At 37.8% G+C, this 18,304-nt stretch overlaps 1 protein-coding gene across 2 annotated transcripts in view; it reads right to left on the reverse strand.

The window, feature by feature from the left end:
* Positions 1-522: 522 nt before the first annotated feature.
* ralbp1 (ralA binding protein 1) overlaps positions 523-18,304 on the reverse strand; it is a 67,512-nt gene continuing 49,730 nt past the window's right edge. For both annotated transcript variants that reach the window (XM_039754774.1, XM_039754775.1), the window contains exons 6-10: positions 17,053-17,184; positions 12,055-12,165; positions 7,643-7,764; positions 5,677-5,803; positions 523-2,216 (exon numbers count right to left, since the gene is read on the reverse strand). In XM_039754774.1, coding sequence (XP_039610708.1) covers positions 1,953-2,216; positions 5,677-5,803; positions 7,643-7,764; positions 12,055-12,165; positions 17,053-17,184 — 756 coding nt within the window. In that variant the 3' untranslated portion in view covers positions 523-1,952. The remainder of the gene's footprint in view (positions 2,217-5,676; positions 5,804-7,642; positions 7,765-12,054; positions 12,166-17,052; positions 17,185-18,304) is intronic.

Genomic DNA, 18,304 nt, shown 5'->3' on the forward strand with positions numbered 1-18,304 from the left:
CCAGCCCCGCAGTTTACAAAAGGAAAAAAAAAAAAAAACTGCAATCAAAAAACAACGTACTTAATTATGTATTTTTAATTTAGGGAATTGATCTGCAAAGTATAATTTTAAAAATAAAAAACAACCTCTTGGAGTTAAAATAAAAAATCCCCCAAAAATATTAAGCTTATGTTAGATGTAGGTATCAAAAGTCGGTATTAGTATAAATGTTGTCAAACGAACACCACAATGTTGCACGTGTCGCCGGCTCACACCTATCTGCCGAGGAGCTGAGATGAGCGCTTCAAGTCAGTCCCAGAAGGTCACAGGACGTCACGGAGGCTTTGCTCCACCCCTCAGTCCTCGTTCCTTTTATAAAGCTAAATTGTTTTGTGATCGGACGATGCATTAGAGTTGAAGACACAGAAATTCCTCCAAGGACGGAGCTGCTCATTCCTGACTTAGCAGATCAGGCTCACGGTTTGGTGTTTCTATTTCATCTTTTTATCACTTGAAGTCCCAAAACACTTGGCATGTCATTTTTTTTTTTTAAAAGACAGTTTCAGCATTACAAGAAACAATAGGCAGCTTCATCTTAAATTCAAGTTATGTGGAAGTATCATCACAAGCCAGGCTCACGTCAACTGCCAACAAAGTGATGCCACCCCACTTCACCGAGCGTCGTTTTCATGTGCATTAGCAGTATACATGCAAAACCGTTCTGACAGATGTCGCCTCGGACACTTCATTTCTGCTCTACTGACAAGACATGTCTGCGTTAACATGAAGGTGTCTGTTAGACGATAACTTCTGTAATCTCATTATGAGAAGTCTGAACATTAAAATCAAGGATAACGACATTGCCAGCCCCAAGGGGAGAGCTCTCTAAAAATTAGGCACTTGGTTAAAAAGAGGACCCCAACAGCAAGACATCCTAAACGAGCAGAGTAGACGGACACTCACCATTATCTGGAAGTGCCTTGTCAACAAGTATACCACACGTAGTGCAGTGCAACAATACCCTAGCTGAGAAGAACATGAAGTTTTCTATACATTGTGCATTTTAGGAATTATTTTGCATACCGACACGCTAAACATCAAGAATGGGTCAGCATTTGGGCACACAACTCAACCGCAACAAATGCAGAATGGACATTTCTTAAGCACTCTTATTTACATGGTTCATGGTTTGCCAGTCGCCTCTTATTATTTAGCCTATTTTTATGTGCACACCTGCGTGTTTGTGTAAACAATAAGCTCACGTTTCCAGCTCTTGGACAGCAGATGTCACAATGCTGGGTCTGAACAGTGACGGACACAAGGACATGGCATGAGAAGATGGAATGTGTGGGTCCCAATTCACTTGTGTACATCTTAAACACTGCTACATTCAGAGTTCCCTGTGGCATTTTATTTGTGCACACTCAAACAAGCCTTTCACAGTTTTGTCGTCTCTACTTTTTGCAGTAATAGCCACTGTGTTAAACAGTGCCAGTGTTTCAATGGGATGCTTATACTGACTTTGTGGAGCTCATGTCCGGTTTATTCAGCTAGAGCATTCTACTCTCCCTAACACTGTTATACTTTAAAAAAAGAAATAAAAAAATCACAAGTGCATCGTAAGAAGTAAACTGCTACCAACCCCATGGTAAGTTGAAATATCTAGTCGAAAACATCATTATTGGTAGTGAATTAATTAATAATGTGGTGCATACGGTGTCCAAATTCAAATGCTATGATGTGGCTAGAGACAGTCAAAAAATCAAACTCGCTGACAACCAACAGTAGCTGGACATGACACTCTCAGGCAGAACTGACCCCGACTATCACGTCACCGCCAACAAATTATTCTGCAGCACGAAGGGATTTAGGCACAATATCCCCCAAGTTCTGCGAAAATCAAAATGTTATACACCTTTAGCAATTACAAGGTGAAAAAGTAGCTGCCATATCAGTTTCACTGAAGAGACTCCTCAGATGGGAGTCTCCCTCCGATCTTTGCTTGGCGATGGTTTTGGAGGTTCCTTGCTTGCCTTGGCCTCCGACAGCCCCGGATCTCTAAGCTGATGAATGCTGGCAGTGCTGACTGTGCGTTTTCCCAACTCCTCCACCCCATTTTCTTGGTTCTGTTGCTCTTGTTTCATTTTCTGCGTCTGTAAAAGACGGAGCTGAACTCGGAGTTCAATAATTGCTTCTCGTTCCTCATGGATTGCTTGGTTTAGATGTGTGTTTTTAATCTACAAAGGGGGGAAAAAAAAACAGTGCAAAAGTTCAGCTTGTGTTCGAAGTGAAAATATGAACAAATGTATTTTTTAGGCACACTTGCTTAAATTTCAGTTTCACTGTTTGAAAGAGAGAACTTTATTTGTCCCCGGGGAGAAATTTTACTTTTTACAGAAGCTCTTTAAAAAAAATAAATACTGACATGCTATGGTCTGAACACACAACAGAATAAGTAAAAAGATAGAAAGAAAACTAACAAGAAAGAAATCGGTGAAGCATTCTGGAGGCACATTGCTGTTGGTATAAAGGAGTCCCAGCAGTGTTTCCTGACACACTTCTGTTGAATGATTTGTTGCCTTAACATCCTCAGTGCTAGTGTGTCAGAGAGAGGATGTGCAGCACTGGACGCCCATTTTGGCTAAAAACCACCAGACAAACTCAATTCCGAACACTGAACACTTCACTGGGGGCCGACAATTCAAACACCACTATTTCAATACATGCATCGTACTCTCCAGCTTCAAACTTAGCAGCCCTGTACAGTCACTGCATACCCTTTAATCCTGAGTAAATGTTGAACATCTCATTTAATCCATGTGCATATAACAAAGCAAAATGAAACATGAACATATGTATGGGGAAAAAAATATAATCAGTCAGCACATCTGGAGGAGGGAATCTGAAATTTTATGGTTGCATAGTTTGTTGCTCCACTGAAATTATTGATATAGTAAAACTAATTAACCAAGTAGTTAGATAGTAATTATCTATCATGGGTCAGGACCGAGGCTGTGACGGATAAGAGAAAAGATGGATAACAGAACAGCTACTGTCACACACGTGCGTATGTGAGGCAGCTAAAGGGCTTGAGTGACGGCAGATCTGAGACAGGCCGGGCTGTGGCAGAGTGCACTGACTCTTTTTCTCACTTCCCTGTAGACCATCCCTGGGAGACTCCACCTGGCTCTCGTGACATCACTTCCGGGACCGAACCAATGGAGACAGAACTAACCGGCGCCGGCCCCCCTGATGTCACGTCCGGGCCTGATTCAATGAGTGACGAACACGTGCCAGATTCCCATGACCTCACTTCCTGTCTTCCCCTTTAAAAGCCTGCCCTTTTTCCCCTTTCCCTCAGTCTTGTCTTGGACTCGTTATATGCACTTCAGTGCTGTATTTCTGTGAAAAGAACAATTTTGCAGCCAGGTTTCGAGATTATATAGATTAAACCTTTCTTTGAGTATGTCTCAGCTTTGTGGCACTACTTAAAAATGATATACAGTAGATTAGTGAATAGTCATTTATTTACAAAAAAAAAAAATATTAACAAAATATATCATAGTACAAAATTACAAAATTAATTAATGTATATAATATTGTAATGATCAGCTTAAGAAGAAAATACAATTCAGAGGTACTGGAGTTTTCTGTTTTACTTTGGAGTCTTCATTCTGTCTTATATTCCGTTATCTGGGTTACAGAGCAAAAAGAAAGCTTTCCCAATAATGATCTCCTGCCATTCCCGTTCGGTCTTTTACTAAACTGCTTATTGTCTCCTGACTCCCAACTCAAAACTTCCTTCCGCCTCACCTTCACCTGTCACTCTTCTCCTAAGACGTATGTCTGCTCGCCCCTCAGAAGCCCTTCACCCAGTCCTATCACTTACAGCATTCATTCCACCCTTTCTGCTCCTTCACAGCGCATCACAAGCTGCCTGAATGTCATAATATATTGACAAAACATAATATAACAGAATTTAAAAAGAAAATAACATTGCAAAACATTAAATTAATACAGAATAACATTACTGTCAGTGGTTTCCATTTTCGACACTACTATTCAAGTTTGTTGGCATCATGCTTTATATCGTTCACTGTTGTTCTTCCTACTCCGTAAATTGAAGCAATACTTGAAGTGCTTCTACTGTTTCGTAAACATTTTATCATTTCAATTTTTTGTGACAATTCCAACACCACACACACACACGTTTATCAGCCATAACAATGTAGAGTAGTTTAACTTTAACAAAAAAAGAAAAGCTACGAAATGCTATTAAAGTTGAAGGTATGTAACGGACACTGTGATTTCAATATGTGGCACAACACGTGGTGCTGGGGAAAAACACTATGTGCTAGCAAAAGGGAGAATTGTTCTAATGTGCAGAGCTCGCAGCGACACTGGCGCAATGTCGTGTTGTTTTTTTTGTTGCCTTGAGGGTTAATGCAGACTGACGGATAATCGAGGTTTTACTGTATTATTGTGCAAATGTGTTTAGAAAAAGACATCCTTTTTTTGGAACCTCAATGCTGTTATGTAGCTTTTCACTGCCCTTTCGGAGTTGCTTTTGCCAAGAACCAACTTATTAGATCAACCAAATTTTGGTGGCTGGTTAGTAATGGATAACCAAAGAAACCTTCCAAAAAATTGGTTGGAATACCTTATGACACTCTTAAAGTTACAACAAATCTTTAAATTCATGTAATTTCATGCTACTAAGTCATGAATCACTGAATCCTAAAGTCAACTTTATATCAGAAACAAGTGCTTAAAAAGATTAAAAAAAACTCTTTATAATGCTCAATTGCTGTGTTACAAGTATTATTTCTTTAAAAGCAGTTTTTTTTTTTATATTCAGCACATGCTTAATTCGGAACCTCCAAAAAATAATTGCAGGAAGCAAAGATCCGTATATATAACTGAATAAAAAATAATGGTCTTTATTTTCTTTAACAATTCCCTTCATAATTTTAAACACTTCAGTTATATCTCATGTTAATCTTCTTTTGCTTAAACTTAAAAGGCCCAGCTCTTTTAATCTGTACTTGTATTTCGCCCCCTGTAGCCCTCAAATCAGCCTAGTTGCTCTTCTCTTGACCTTTTCCTAGCACTGCCATGTCGTTTTTGTAGCCTGGAGACCAAAACTGCACACAGTACTCAAGATGAGGCCTCACCAGTGCATTATAAAGGTTGAGCATAACCTCCTTGGACTTGAACTTCACATATCGTGCTATATAACCTAACATTCTGTTAGCCTTCTTAATGGCTTCTGAACACTGTTGGGAAGTTGATAGCTTAGAGTCCACTACGACTCCTAAATCCTTCTCATAAGGTGTACTCTCGATTTTCATTCACATTTCACATTGTGTAATCAAACCCAACATTTTTACTTCCTATGTGTAATATTTACATTCACTTACATTAAGGTGGGTTGGGCGAATGCTGTTATTTATTTCAGCACCAAGGTCCAAAAGCTTGTACTGATATCAAAGACAACTCTTTAGTACTAATCCAAAACTACTGGAGAATGAATGTTTTTTCAAGGTACTTACACAAGGCTATGAAAAAAATACCTATATCTGATCCTTAAATATTACATTTTTTTCAGGTCCCCTAACGATAGGGAAGAAAGTGACTTTAACAAGGTAACTCTCCTAGTGACCGTCAGGGAAGCATTCATTACTAATGACATCTCACCTCCAGTTCCTCATTTTGCTTTTGTAAGTCCTCCAGTATCAGCTGCAGTTCCTCTTCATCCTCACTCTCACTTTCACTCTCAGAAGAGTACTCTTCTGTTTCACTGCGTCCATGCTGTTGCTGCCGACTTGGAAAAAAAAATACATTAAAATAATAGATTGTTAAGATAAAACAACAACAATTAAACAAGATAGAAATCTCTCTAAATTAATTTTAGATCAGTCATGTTATATATTATTGTCTTCTAATCAGAGTCTTTTCTCAAAAGTACCTGAAGTTGGCCTCGCTCTGCATTTAACATTATTACTACACACAGAAAATGCAGTTTGTACATATTTCACATTATTTGTATTCCATTACACATTACTGTTACTATTTGCTTCAGTAAAGTTCTGCACTGCACTTGAACTGTGAAAAGGAAAAAATCTTGGAATACAGCTAAGTGTTACTCTGCTTGGCACACGTTTTGAGGTTATTATTATAGTTCATTATAAGTACTGCTTAGCTCGCCCTAAAAGAATTATCAGCAAACCATTAATATTTACATACGTTTTGAAGATCAAGTTATTATATTAATGACAATCAATTACACACTGACTGAAACAAACACTGAAATGTTCTGTGAACATTAGGTTTTGGTAAATGTTTAAGTGTTTTTACATAGTAAACATTAATCCAGCTATGCCTGATTTGACATAATAATTTGAAATTAAAAGGTTTTGAGTTCTTAATAGTGTTGTGGAATTAATTAGGATACAGGCAGAAAAGGTGCTGTGCTTTCCACTGTAATATTTAATCAGTTAGGCTTCAATGCTTTCCATTTTCTGTTTTCAGTAGCAAATAGAATAGCCATCAAGATAGAAGAAAATAAATTAATTGGTTACAATCAACATTCAAATAATATCAATTTTGAAAAGCACATTGTTGCCATGTCTTCTGGGTTCCAGTGCTTCTATAGAATACTATGGATTGTAAGCATAACATAGAGCTACATACTGTATCAGCTGTTGAGACTGATCAGAAGACATGCTCTGCTTTCAAAAATGTGAAATAATGCAAAAACTACATCTTAAATCAACTATCAAATAAACTCCTCAATGTCAAAATTAGCCCCTCCTCTTTCTCCAGAAGCAAGAGGTTAAAATAAACTATCCAACCCGTGGCGTACCGTACGCCGCATAATCAGGCCGGTTTTTAATGATTTTTAAGCACAGGGAGAAAATTAACATTTGAAAAATCGGTAATGTAATAAATCAGCAAGAAAAGCAACATTGTAACAATGCACGGAACGAACCAACACAGTAAAAGTTTGCTGTGGTGCACGCGGTCGTGCGTCGTAACAGAAAACTCGGTTTTTAAAGACTGCTTACTTCATTGTGTTTTAACCTCAGTTGTAAAGGATTGTTTTGAGGATCCCATGGGATACCCCTCGAAAACCGTTTTACACGCTGCATATGGCAATTCACCTCCGCGAGAAACATGCCTCTATGAACAGTCAACGTGGCTGCGAGGAGCCAGGACTTGGTGGCCGTGGCTCTTTCTGCATGCGCCACAGGTGTCTTACTTGTCGGCGGCTCAGTGAGTCCACGCCCCTTCCAGCGTGCTTTCCATGGTTGTCTTGCCTTAGTGAATTATATAGAATTATATATATAGATGTGTACTTATATGCTTTAGTCTGACCAGGAATCTTGCACTTCATATACATAATCTGTCCATTCTATTTTTTACATCCTTTATGTCACTAATTAACTAAATGATATCCATAATTGTTGAGGACAGTCTTTACTAGTCTCTTTGCAAAGTCAAATCTGAATCTTGAATAAAAAGAATGATGAAGAAACAATTACATTACAGACCACCATAATCTCAGAATACAAAGAATCAACTAAAAAGGTATTCTAACACTAGTAGGAGCTGTAAATAAAAGAGTACATTGTACTTTGATATACAGTATATTAATACTTACCTTTGAATTTCAGCTATTTCTGCCCGTAGACGCTCAATTTCTTCTTTTTCAGAAGCAATTTGACGTCGCAGGAACTGTTCCATTGATATTAGTTCTTCTTGTTCTGTCAAGATCTCGTTTTCCTGAATGAATTAAAAAACAAGACTAAGACAGGCAAGTAAGCACCCAATGATTTGTGTTTATTTTTGCTTAATGCAATTTAAAGGGATTAATTTTTATCAGTGGTTGACATATTATACTTTTACCTTTGAAGCTATTTTTGTGGTGGAAACAAAATGAAATAAGTAAAGTTACTTTGCATTTTTGTTGTGGTGAATCATAAAGAACAAAGTCTACACACACTTAACTGAAATTCCATCTTTTGCTGATCTACAGGCTTAAATTAACACAAATCATGCCAGTCTTTTCTTTTAACCTTCAATAAGACCTTGTTGACAGTAGTATTTAATTGCACATACTTTGAATAATACTTGTTTTAAGAAGCCTCGTCGAATGGTCTCTATTAATTTAGCAACTCTGGAGTTTCAAATTTTAATCCAGTCTTCTCCGAGCAAGAGTTCAAGATCATACAAAGCTGGCTGTGGGCTTCACCTTTTTTCCCCAGAGGTCAGCAGATTGTGTGTCAGAAAATATATGACAGGAGCTATACGTTGTCCTCTGTTCTAACTGTAGTCCTGTTCCCAGTAAAGAGCAGCAGTTCCATGGCATGATGCTGACACTACCATGCTAGATAATGAGGTACTGTGATCTTTGGGTGATCACCAGTACTTCGTTTCGGGAATGAAAAGATTTCCTCTTGGAGAATGTACTATATAAAAGCATGGATGTAATTTTTGTGAGAAATTCCTATTCTTGACAACCTATGCTATAAGCTTAGATTTGTGCATAATATTCAAAATAGTTGTAATGTGCCTGTTATAGCCATAAATTTGCACGGTTACATTCAGTTTGCCTTTAACCATCTTGAGAAACCTTCTCTTTGCATAGCCGTCAGACTTGGGAGGAGCACCCTGATCTTTGCAGTATCCTGGTGGTGGCATATCTTCTTCATTTCTTAATAATAATCTTCAGAATATCCAAAGATATGTGTAATCCAATTGAAATTATTTGTAACTTTGAAAGGTAAGACCCTTTAGATCTTTTCCTAGTTCCTTATTGACTATGGGTCTCTCTCTTTAATATTTAAATCAGGAAGGTTGTACAAGAACAACTGACTTTATTTAGCTCTACTAGGAATTAATTTATTAACAGCCCCTGTTATGAAGACTGTACACACTTATGCAAACAAGGCATTGCAAGTTGTGTTTATTACAATGTCTATTAAAGTTGAAAAATGTCTGACATAATTTGTCTTGCTTTCAACCTTTACAGCAACAAAAAAGGCTAAAATCTTAAAACAATGGTATAACACAAATGTTTTTCATCATAGAGAGGTAGGCAGATCATTCACACTACACGGTGGAACTGGTATTGTCCTTCAAGGACTTACCATATCGACCCCACACCTCACCAGAACCTGCTGTCATATTTGTCAACAATGCAATGTATTCAAAAGGTCACATGAACTCTGGATGAGGAAGGGAAATGAAAAAAACATGTATGTGTTAAAAAGTGCCAATCTGTTACTTCTTATTTTACACTTAATCATGATGGACAGGCTTTATTTTAACAGATTTTCCAGTTTCCTGTAATAGAATCTCAAACTGCTCATGTGCATGTAGCAACCTTCTCAGGTTTATTGTACATTTCTATGCCAGGTGCATATATGATAGGCTTGTACCCACCTATTCTGCGACTCCAGCCTGGATACTGTGAGAATTTACAGGCAGATGCATGTTACAGATTCAGAATATATTATGCACCAATAATAGCAACACACTATTTTTTAACCTGTTGAAATGTCTCTCTTATAACTCTTAGCATTTAATATGAGTTCACTAAACATTACTCTTTCCATGCTTTAACTATCTATATCATCTTGTTTGGGTATGCCTAACAGTATAAAGATAATTTACAGCATTTAAAAACTGGAACATATGTAAAATTCATTCATCATTATTTAATAATCGTAAAACCATACTATAACTAGAGCAATACAGGTATAAAATCATTATATGATATATTATTATTATATCATTTTATGAGCAATTAACTCATCACCTACAGGACCATCAGGTAATGGATCTTTTCAGTCAGGCTTTAGGCCCCAACACAGCACAGAAACCGCGCATTTACGTGTCCTAAATGACGTCCTTTTGGCATTGGACTCAGGATTCCACGTGGTTATGGTTCTTCTCGACTTATCTGCTGCTTTCGACACAATCGACCACGACATCATGATCTCCCGACTCGAATCCTGGGCTGGTGTATCTGGCTTAGCCCTCGACTGGTTCAGGTCATATTTCTGCAACAGGACTCTCAGAGTCATGCTAGACGATTTTTCATCTGAATCAGTCCCACTCCCATGTGGGGTTCCCCAGGGTTCCATTTTAGGGCCACTACTTTTTCAATCTACATCCTGCCTTTAGGTGCAATTTTTAGAAAGCATGCAATTTCATATCACCTATATGCTGACGACTGCCAAATTTATTTCTCCCTCAAGCCAACTGACTCCACCAAACCTCTCCTCAACTGCCTATCTGACATTAAGGACTGGCTGGCTGTAAACTTCCTTCACCTGAACGATTCAAAACCGAGGTCATTGTTTTTAGTCCCGACTGCAAACAGGCTCCACCCCTTGGCCTCGTTTCTCTTCCCATTCCAGTAACTTCGTCTGTCTCCAATCTTGGAATCAAAATGGATGCGTTCCTGAAAATGGATGCTCAAGTCAACAGCACAGTAAAATCCTGCTTTTTCCATCTAAGGCGAATCGCCAAACTCAAGCCTATTCTTTCTAACCACCTCCTGGAATCAGTAATTCATGCATTCATTACGTCCCGGCTTGACTACTCTAATTCCTGCCTTTTGGTATCAGTAAAGCCACACTTTCTAGACTCCAACTGGCTCAAAATGCGGCTGCAAGGCTTCTAACTGGAAGTAGCAGAATCCAACACATTTCACCAATTTTGAAAACCCTTCACTGGCTGCCGGTTAGATTCAGAATCGATTTTAAGATTCTCCTCCTAACCTATAAGGCATTAAACGGTCTAGCCCCCGCCTATTTGAGTGTCTTGCTCCATTGTCACAATCCCCCTCGTGTTCTTAGATCCGCAGATCAGCTGCTCCTAACCGTTCCCAAGGCACGTTTTAAAGCTCGTGGTGAAAGGGCTTTCTCCGTCTGTGCACCCAGGCTCTGGAACTCCCTGCCCTTAGTGGTTAGGCAAGCCGCTTCAGTCGCCACATTCAAATCTCGCCTAAAACGCACTTCTTCACATTGGCTTTTAATTCTTAACCTGTTTCATTTTCCACTTGTCTTTTGCTATTTTCTCTATTTTATTTGGTCCCTTGACCTGTTTTTAGTATCTCTGTTTTAATTCTCTCTTAATGTTTATTTTTAATATTTTGCTTTTAGTCCTGCTTGTTGTAACTGTACAGCGCTTTGGTCAGTTGTAATGCTGTGTTTTTAAGCGCTCAACAAATAAATATGGTATGGTATGGTATTATAGGTTATAAAGGTATGTCAACACTAAAGCAAATTTGTGCAACAATAAAAACGAAAAGATTATATTTTACATTGCAGTTACATATTTAACTACATTTTATCAATACTGCTTCTGATATTTTTTAAAACAAAAGTAAATGTGTGTGTCTCAGGGAAATTTAGACAAATAAAACTCTCACACACCGATCAGCTCATGCTAATACAGTAATATTTAGTAAAAAATGGATTTCCTATAAGGGTATAGAAAACAGGAAGCTGTAATATTTTGCAAGACATGCCATCTGAGGAACATCAAATCCCACTTTATTTAACTGAACTGGATCCATGCTACGTGCAAAAAGCAATGTTCAGGGCATGTCCACCCCACCTCTCTTTCAACTGCTACAAGCAGACCCTGATATGTATCAGCAGTGGAATTCAAACACCGATCACTGAATCAGACAGCACCTGTTTTAACAAGCTGAACTAAAGAGAGAATCCCTTCAGCTAGCTGCCAACAAGGCCTCTGATCCTGCAAGTGGTGACATCATGTGCAGCTGCAAATTCTTTCAGCCTGCCACAAACAGATCAATTATACTTCTTTCCTTTGGTTGCTAGTTTTTCTAATCAGTGTTTCAATGTGCTACATGATATTATTTTGACCAGGAAAATTAAATGAAATACAAAATAAAGCCTGGGTGGTTAAATTTATCAAACTGAAACAAGAAGACCAAAAAACATCTTTGGAAACAGTTAACTGTTAACCCACTGCTGAAACCAGACAATCTGCAGATTAACGTTAATAACAGATTTCATCACTTCATTAACACACCTGGGCTAAGAGGATATTGATGACCTCTTCTTCATTTTCATTCATTTCTTCTTTAGATACATCTTCTTTAGAAAGGCTTGCAATTTCTTGAGCAATTTTGGTTTCACACTCCTGAAATACACATATGTATTAAAACAAGTTATTACATGTCGTTAACAAGTAAATAGTCAGATGAAATGTTTTAACAAAAAATGAAAATGACACCTTCAACTTTAACTTTATTATGTGTGGGCAGTGAACAAGTCATTTTCTGCATTTGAATATATTAACCTTTTCTTGTAACATTTTATTAAACTTAATATTTACTACTCCATCTGCATCAATAAGATGTTATTGAAGATTAAAAGTGATTTGGATCTTGGCTACTTTAAAAATTGAGCCAATGAATAGAAAAATAATTTACTTACAAAGAACAGGTCTTCTGTTACAGCAATCTGTAGATATGTACCTGTATATGCATATAAAACCCCCAATATTTTAAAATTGAATTTCAATTTATTTTGATCTAGCAACCTTCATTTTTACTTTCTTGTATATGAAGTATTTTAATCTTTCAAAAATTCTATTTCGAAATTTTGATGAATCTCAACGTTTTAGACCTCCAAGTCCGAAAATACAATTTTTGGAATTATGTCTGTGTGTGTGCGCACGCATGTATGTAAGCATGACACTTTCACTTAGGTCAACCAAATGTTGCATACAAGTACAGAAATCCCTCTTCGATCGCAGGGGTTGCGTTCCAGAACCCCATCCCCATGTGATAGATGAAATTCCGCGAAGTAGAAACCATATGTTTGTATGTTTATTTTTATATATTTTAAGCCCTTATAAACTCTCCCACACTGTTAACATTATTAGAGCCCTCTAGACATGAAATAACACCCTTTAGTCAAAAGTTTAAACGGTGCTCCATGACAAGACAGAGATGGCAGTTCTTTTTCACAATTAAAAGAATGCAAATATATCTTCTCTTCAAACGAGTGCGCGCATCAGGAGCAGAGAATTTCAGAGAGAGAGAGAGCGCACGCAAAGAAAAGCAAAAAATCAATACGTGTGCTTTTAAGTTTGCCGAAGCACCGCAATAAAGCGCCATTTTTTAGAGGAGCGTCAGTATCTTCTAAGCAAACAGCCCCTCTGCTCACACCCCCTCCGTCAGGCGCAGAGAACCGTCAGAGAGAGAGAGAGAGCTTGAGATTAAAGCAAACAATCAAAAAATTAATAAGTGTGCTTTTAAGTATGCGGAAGCACCGCGATAAAGCGGCATTTCTTAGAGGAGCGTCCGTATCGTCTAGGCAAACAGCCTCTGTGCCAACAGCCCCTCTGCTCACACCCCCTCCGTCAGGGAGAGAATGGCAGAGAGGGTGAGATAGAGGCAGAGACAAGCAAACAATCAAGCACTGCACGGTAAGCATATCTTATAGCATTGAGGAGTTTTAGTTAATATGCAGTACATGCTCTGATTGGGTAGCTTCTAAGCCATCCGCCAATAGCGTCACCTGTATGAAATCAACTGGGCAAACCAACTGAGGAAGCGTGTATCATAAATTAAAAGACCCATTGTCCTCAGAAATCCGCAAACCAGCGAAAAATCTGTGATATGTATTTAGATATGCTTACATTTAAAATCTGCGATAGAGTGAAGCCACAAAAGTCGAAGCGTGATATAGCGAGGGATTACTGTATTAGGTACAAAATGTTGATTTCTATCAACTTTTGGGATATTTCCATTAACTGGTACTTTACCTTTTATTCATGCTGCTGCAGAGTCCGATTGATTCAACTTTGCTTTCATAATAATTGTTCAATATATTATTAATTTGATTTTATTTGTTGTTGATGGTTCTTTAATGTACATAATATAAAAAAAATCATTGTCTTGCGGTTTACTCATCAAATAGCCATTCCCATTTTAACACAGATGAATATGTAGCAGCAGTCACTAGGAATAGTACTATACACTACAGACTGTGTTATCATTTTCTGCTTTCGTAACCAGCACCATGTCAAGCTGTGTAGTAAGCCCAGTCACAGGTAAGCGGCTTGATCAGCATCTGGCTGTTTAGCTGGAACAGTAGAACTTGCTCTTAACTCTCAGCATCCCAAAAACATGTCTCAACTATGCTATCTCAGGGAGTATTTGCCACTGACAGGGGGAGACTTGACACTCTGCAATCCCTCAGCAAAGACATTTGTGTCAATGAATGCACCTGACAGCATTTGCAGGCACACAATAAGCTCTGGTACAGGTTAGCAGTTGGGAAAAAGATGGGAATGGGAAAAAGACCTCTCACTCAACATATCAGAAAAGGATGGAAGGTAGCAATGCAGAGAATTCACTCAAGCTCCATATGCGCAAAGCATACAATTACTCAACTCAAAATTATATATCAAGCACATCTGTCTCACTTAAAACTGTCTAAAATATTTCCAGGGCAAGATCCAACCTGTGAACGCTGCAATCAAGTCCCTGCCTCACTTGTCATGTTTTGGGCCTGCACCAAATTAACATCATTCTGAACAAACATTTTTAAGTGCCTTTCAGACAGCCTTGGTGTCACAATCCCTCCTAACCCATTAACAGCTGTGTTTGGTGTTCTTCCAGATGGGCTTAAAGCGAAGGAGGACAAACTGTGATCGCCTTTTGACCACTATTGGCACGCAGACTTATTTTGCTAAACTGGAAGAATTCTAGCTCTCCTTTTTTAAGTCAGTGGGTAACTGATGTTTTATATTATTTGAAATTGGAAAAAATCTAATTCTCAGTTAGAGGATCTGTGCAGAACATTTTCAAAACCTGGCAGGATCTAATCTATAATATTTTAGCATAAGCTCTTAAAGCACTGAGGAAGTAACTCTCTTCCCATATCCACCTATTAAATTCATCAATTTATGTATTTATACAAGCTTTAAGTTTTACTCCATTAGCCATGCTCTCTTTCTCAGGGGTCGGGGTTGATTTGTTTTTCAATCCTATTTTTTTGCAAAAATTGATCTATTTGTATGGAATGATTACAATAAAATCAATAAAATAAAAAAGGCATGTATTTTTTTATTGTACGGTACATAGAATATCCTAACATATCCTGCATCAACAAGCAATAATTTTACACAACTACAACAATAAAACTTTGTTTGTATATAAGAACTGTGGTACATTAACAATTGTAAAAAGACTAAACCATACATTGCAACAGGACACACTTAATGCCTATGCCTAAGGATCATGTTCTTTTTTTTCTCAATTGCTTTTACCATTTTCCAGCCTCTCTGGATTTTTGATAAGATCAAGATGATGCAGGCAAATGTTCATGCAGGTGACAAGACCATCTTACATGTGACAGTTTGAGCAACTCCAGGACTTAGGATTGGAGATGGTGGAAGGAAACACTGGGGCATCCCAGTGAAATGACCTGCCTCTCCTTATCTTCACCCTGTTTACAGCTAATTTTAAGTACAACTTTATTTTTCATCATTTGCAGAAGTTCCGAGATGTTTCCTCGATTGTAAAAGTTATCGAAAATGGAGACTGGGCAAGCTAAACTTTACCAAGACAAAGGAATTGGTTGTGAACTTATATTTTATCAGGGAATCTCTGATATCAATTACTATACTGGGGGATGCAGTTTAGGTGCCACAGACCTTTAAATATTGGGGATCCACCTGAACAACAGACTGAATTGGGTGAGGAACAAGTTTTACAAATATGAATAGATGCAGCTCAGGTCCTTTATTATTTAGAATAAAGTGTACAGGATGTTGTACAACACCCTACTTATAACGTACAGTTATTTCCTAAATTATATGTAATAATTTGCTCTTTATGTTCTATGTTGCTGCTATAGCAGGTACATTTATCCTCAAGGATCAGAAAGGATCTATCTATTTATCCATTGTTTTATATTACCTGGTGATTGTATAGATGATGAACATATGGTAACTAACTTATGTAACAAAATGTTTATGTGTTGTGTGTTAATTCTTTCTGTTTTAAATTGTGTATTTTACTCAGGTCTGGTCATATTAGCACCTCAGAATATTCAGGGGGTCAATTGAAACAAATACCATCAACTTTAGTGGCTCAGCAGTAAAAAGATTCTGGTTCTCCAAAATGATTCTAAAGCCTCTGCAAATGTGTAGCGGTGCCACATAGTTAGTGTTTAAATGTCAGTTCTGTGCATGTCTCGTTTCATTGTCCCATTGACTGCGTGTATGTGTATCAGTTAATGTTGTCCCCGTAAAGGAGGACGGATGATGGGAGGAGTTCACAACCACTAATCTGGAAAGCACCTGTGTATCAATTAATCAATTACTGCCGTCACTATTTAAGGAGAAAAGAAGGAGACGAAAGGAGAACTAGCACGAGGAGAGAGAGAGAGAAAGAGGAGAACCAATACCGCATTCACGAATACAACCTGCCTGCTGAATCATTTTCATTGCGCTTTGATCCAGTTTGTTTTTCATTCATCCGGACTGCCTTTCAACCTGCTTGCCGCTGAAGACCCCGGGGTCGAATCATCATTCGCCACACGCCGAGGAATCACGGTGAGGTTGTTCCAAACGCCGGGAAATACAAACACTACAATTGCCGCTAATCAGTATCCGTATTCAGGACATTTATTCACGTTCGGACTCAAGTTCACGATCATTCTGTTTGCTAGTCATTTGTCGTTTGTGTGGTGTGTGTTATATGTTACGTGGACAAGGGAGGGGATTTGTATATATATATTTTCAGTTTTGCTTTGGGATTGTTGGGGTGGAGGAATATTTGGGTGTGCATTTGTCTTGTGGCGTGTCTTGTCTCATCTAATACATTTATTCCTGTTTAATTTTACATTCTGCCTACTGTGTCTTTGCATTTCAAACCGTCGATTGTGGGGAAAGTTTATCTGTGTAGGAGTACGGCTTGACAGGAAAGGTTTCTCAGTAAATTATCCAGGCCACAGGTCTTGGAGGTGTAGCTGCCGGCTGGAAACAAGGGGTCGGCCGTTACAAATGTACCTGTCTTTTGGCTTCTCTGAGCTTCCTCTTCAATGCAGTTAGTATTCGTTGAACTTCCCACAGTCTCTCCTCTTTTGACAAGTCTTTAACTCCAGCTTGCAGATCTCGATGAAGGCAGTTTAAAAGAAACTCCTGTAAAAATATAATAGTATATATAATTTTTTTCTTTTGAAATTATTTACACAGGGGTACAGGTAGTTATATGGGTTATAAGGCTATTTTAATGTATAAAACTACTTAGTGTTCTATTTTATGATAATCAACCTATAACTACTTTTTCTTGATCAGGTTGGCAGGGAGATAAGGGCAAAAGGTAGTGGCCAATCAAGTAACCGTGTTTATTTAAAACACCTTATTTGAATTACTTGTTTGTTACAAGTGAATAAACGACCCCTTCTGTGGCAAAGCATAAACCTTCACATTTATTATGATACAAACTGACAATTAGGAACTTAATCCCTTGACATGATACAATCTTTAGCAAATCATGAGCAAAGAATGGGATTATTCATTGCAACCAGAAAAACTGGATAAACTGAGCCAATCCAAGTGAGAAGCTTTTTTTTCCCCCTTGAGGTCACAGAAAAGTACCTGTCTTTGGAAATCTAAGGGAATATTAACTAAATTTTAAATACACTGAAGTTATCTACCTATATCAACATTCACATTCTATTTGGAATAAACACTTATATAACGTTACAATACAAGTAACTTTAACTGACACACCCCATTTTCTGTAACATTATTTTTAGACAATTTTGGGATGTCACACATTGGCACACAAATTACCTCAATGATCTGGATCTATCCTGATTTAATGCAATTTAACATTATTATATATATTTTTGTCCTTTTACCAGTTTTGTCATCTAACAGTTCCTTTGTGTTTTCTGGTCACAAAATGTACGTAAGACGTGTTAACGCAAACCAATATAAAATTTCTTTTTTCCCCAATACACAGATATAAAGTATTCAGCTGAAAGCTTGACACTTACAAACAATGAAAAATGGCATATGATTGTTACCTAAAGAGATCTAAAAAAATAAAGCAAAAAACACAACACCATAAAACATTAAGATATCGCCATAAACAATATGCAACTTCTACCTCTGTAAACAAACACTCGTACCAGCTATTTATTTATAAATAGAATCCTTTTGCACACAAAATGTTTAGAAAGCTGGAAATTGTTTTCCTAGAACAAATCTTTCAACCTTTGGTTGTGGAGTTAACTCTTTACAGCTGAAGCTT

The sequence above is a fragment of the Polypterus senegalus genome, chromosome 5 (genome assembly GCF_016835505.1).
Source record: "Polypterus senegalus isolate Bchr_013 chromosome 5, ASM1683550v1, whole genome shotgun sequence".
Classification (NCBI taxonomy): domain Eukaryota; kingdom Metazoa; phylum Chordata; class Cladistia; order Polypteriformes; family Polypteridae; genus Polypterus; species Polypterus senegalus.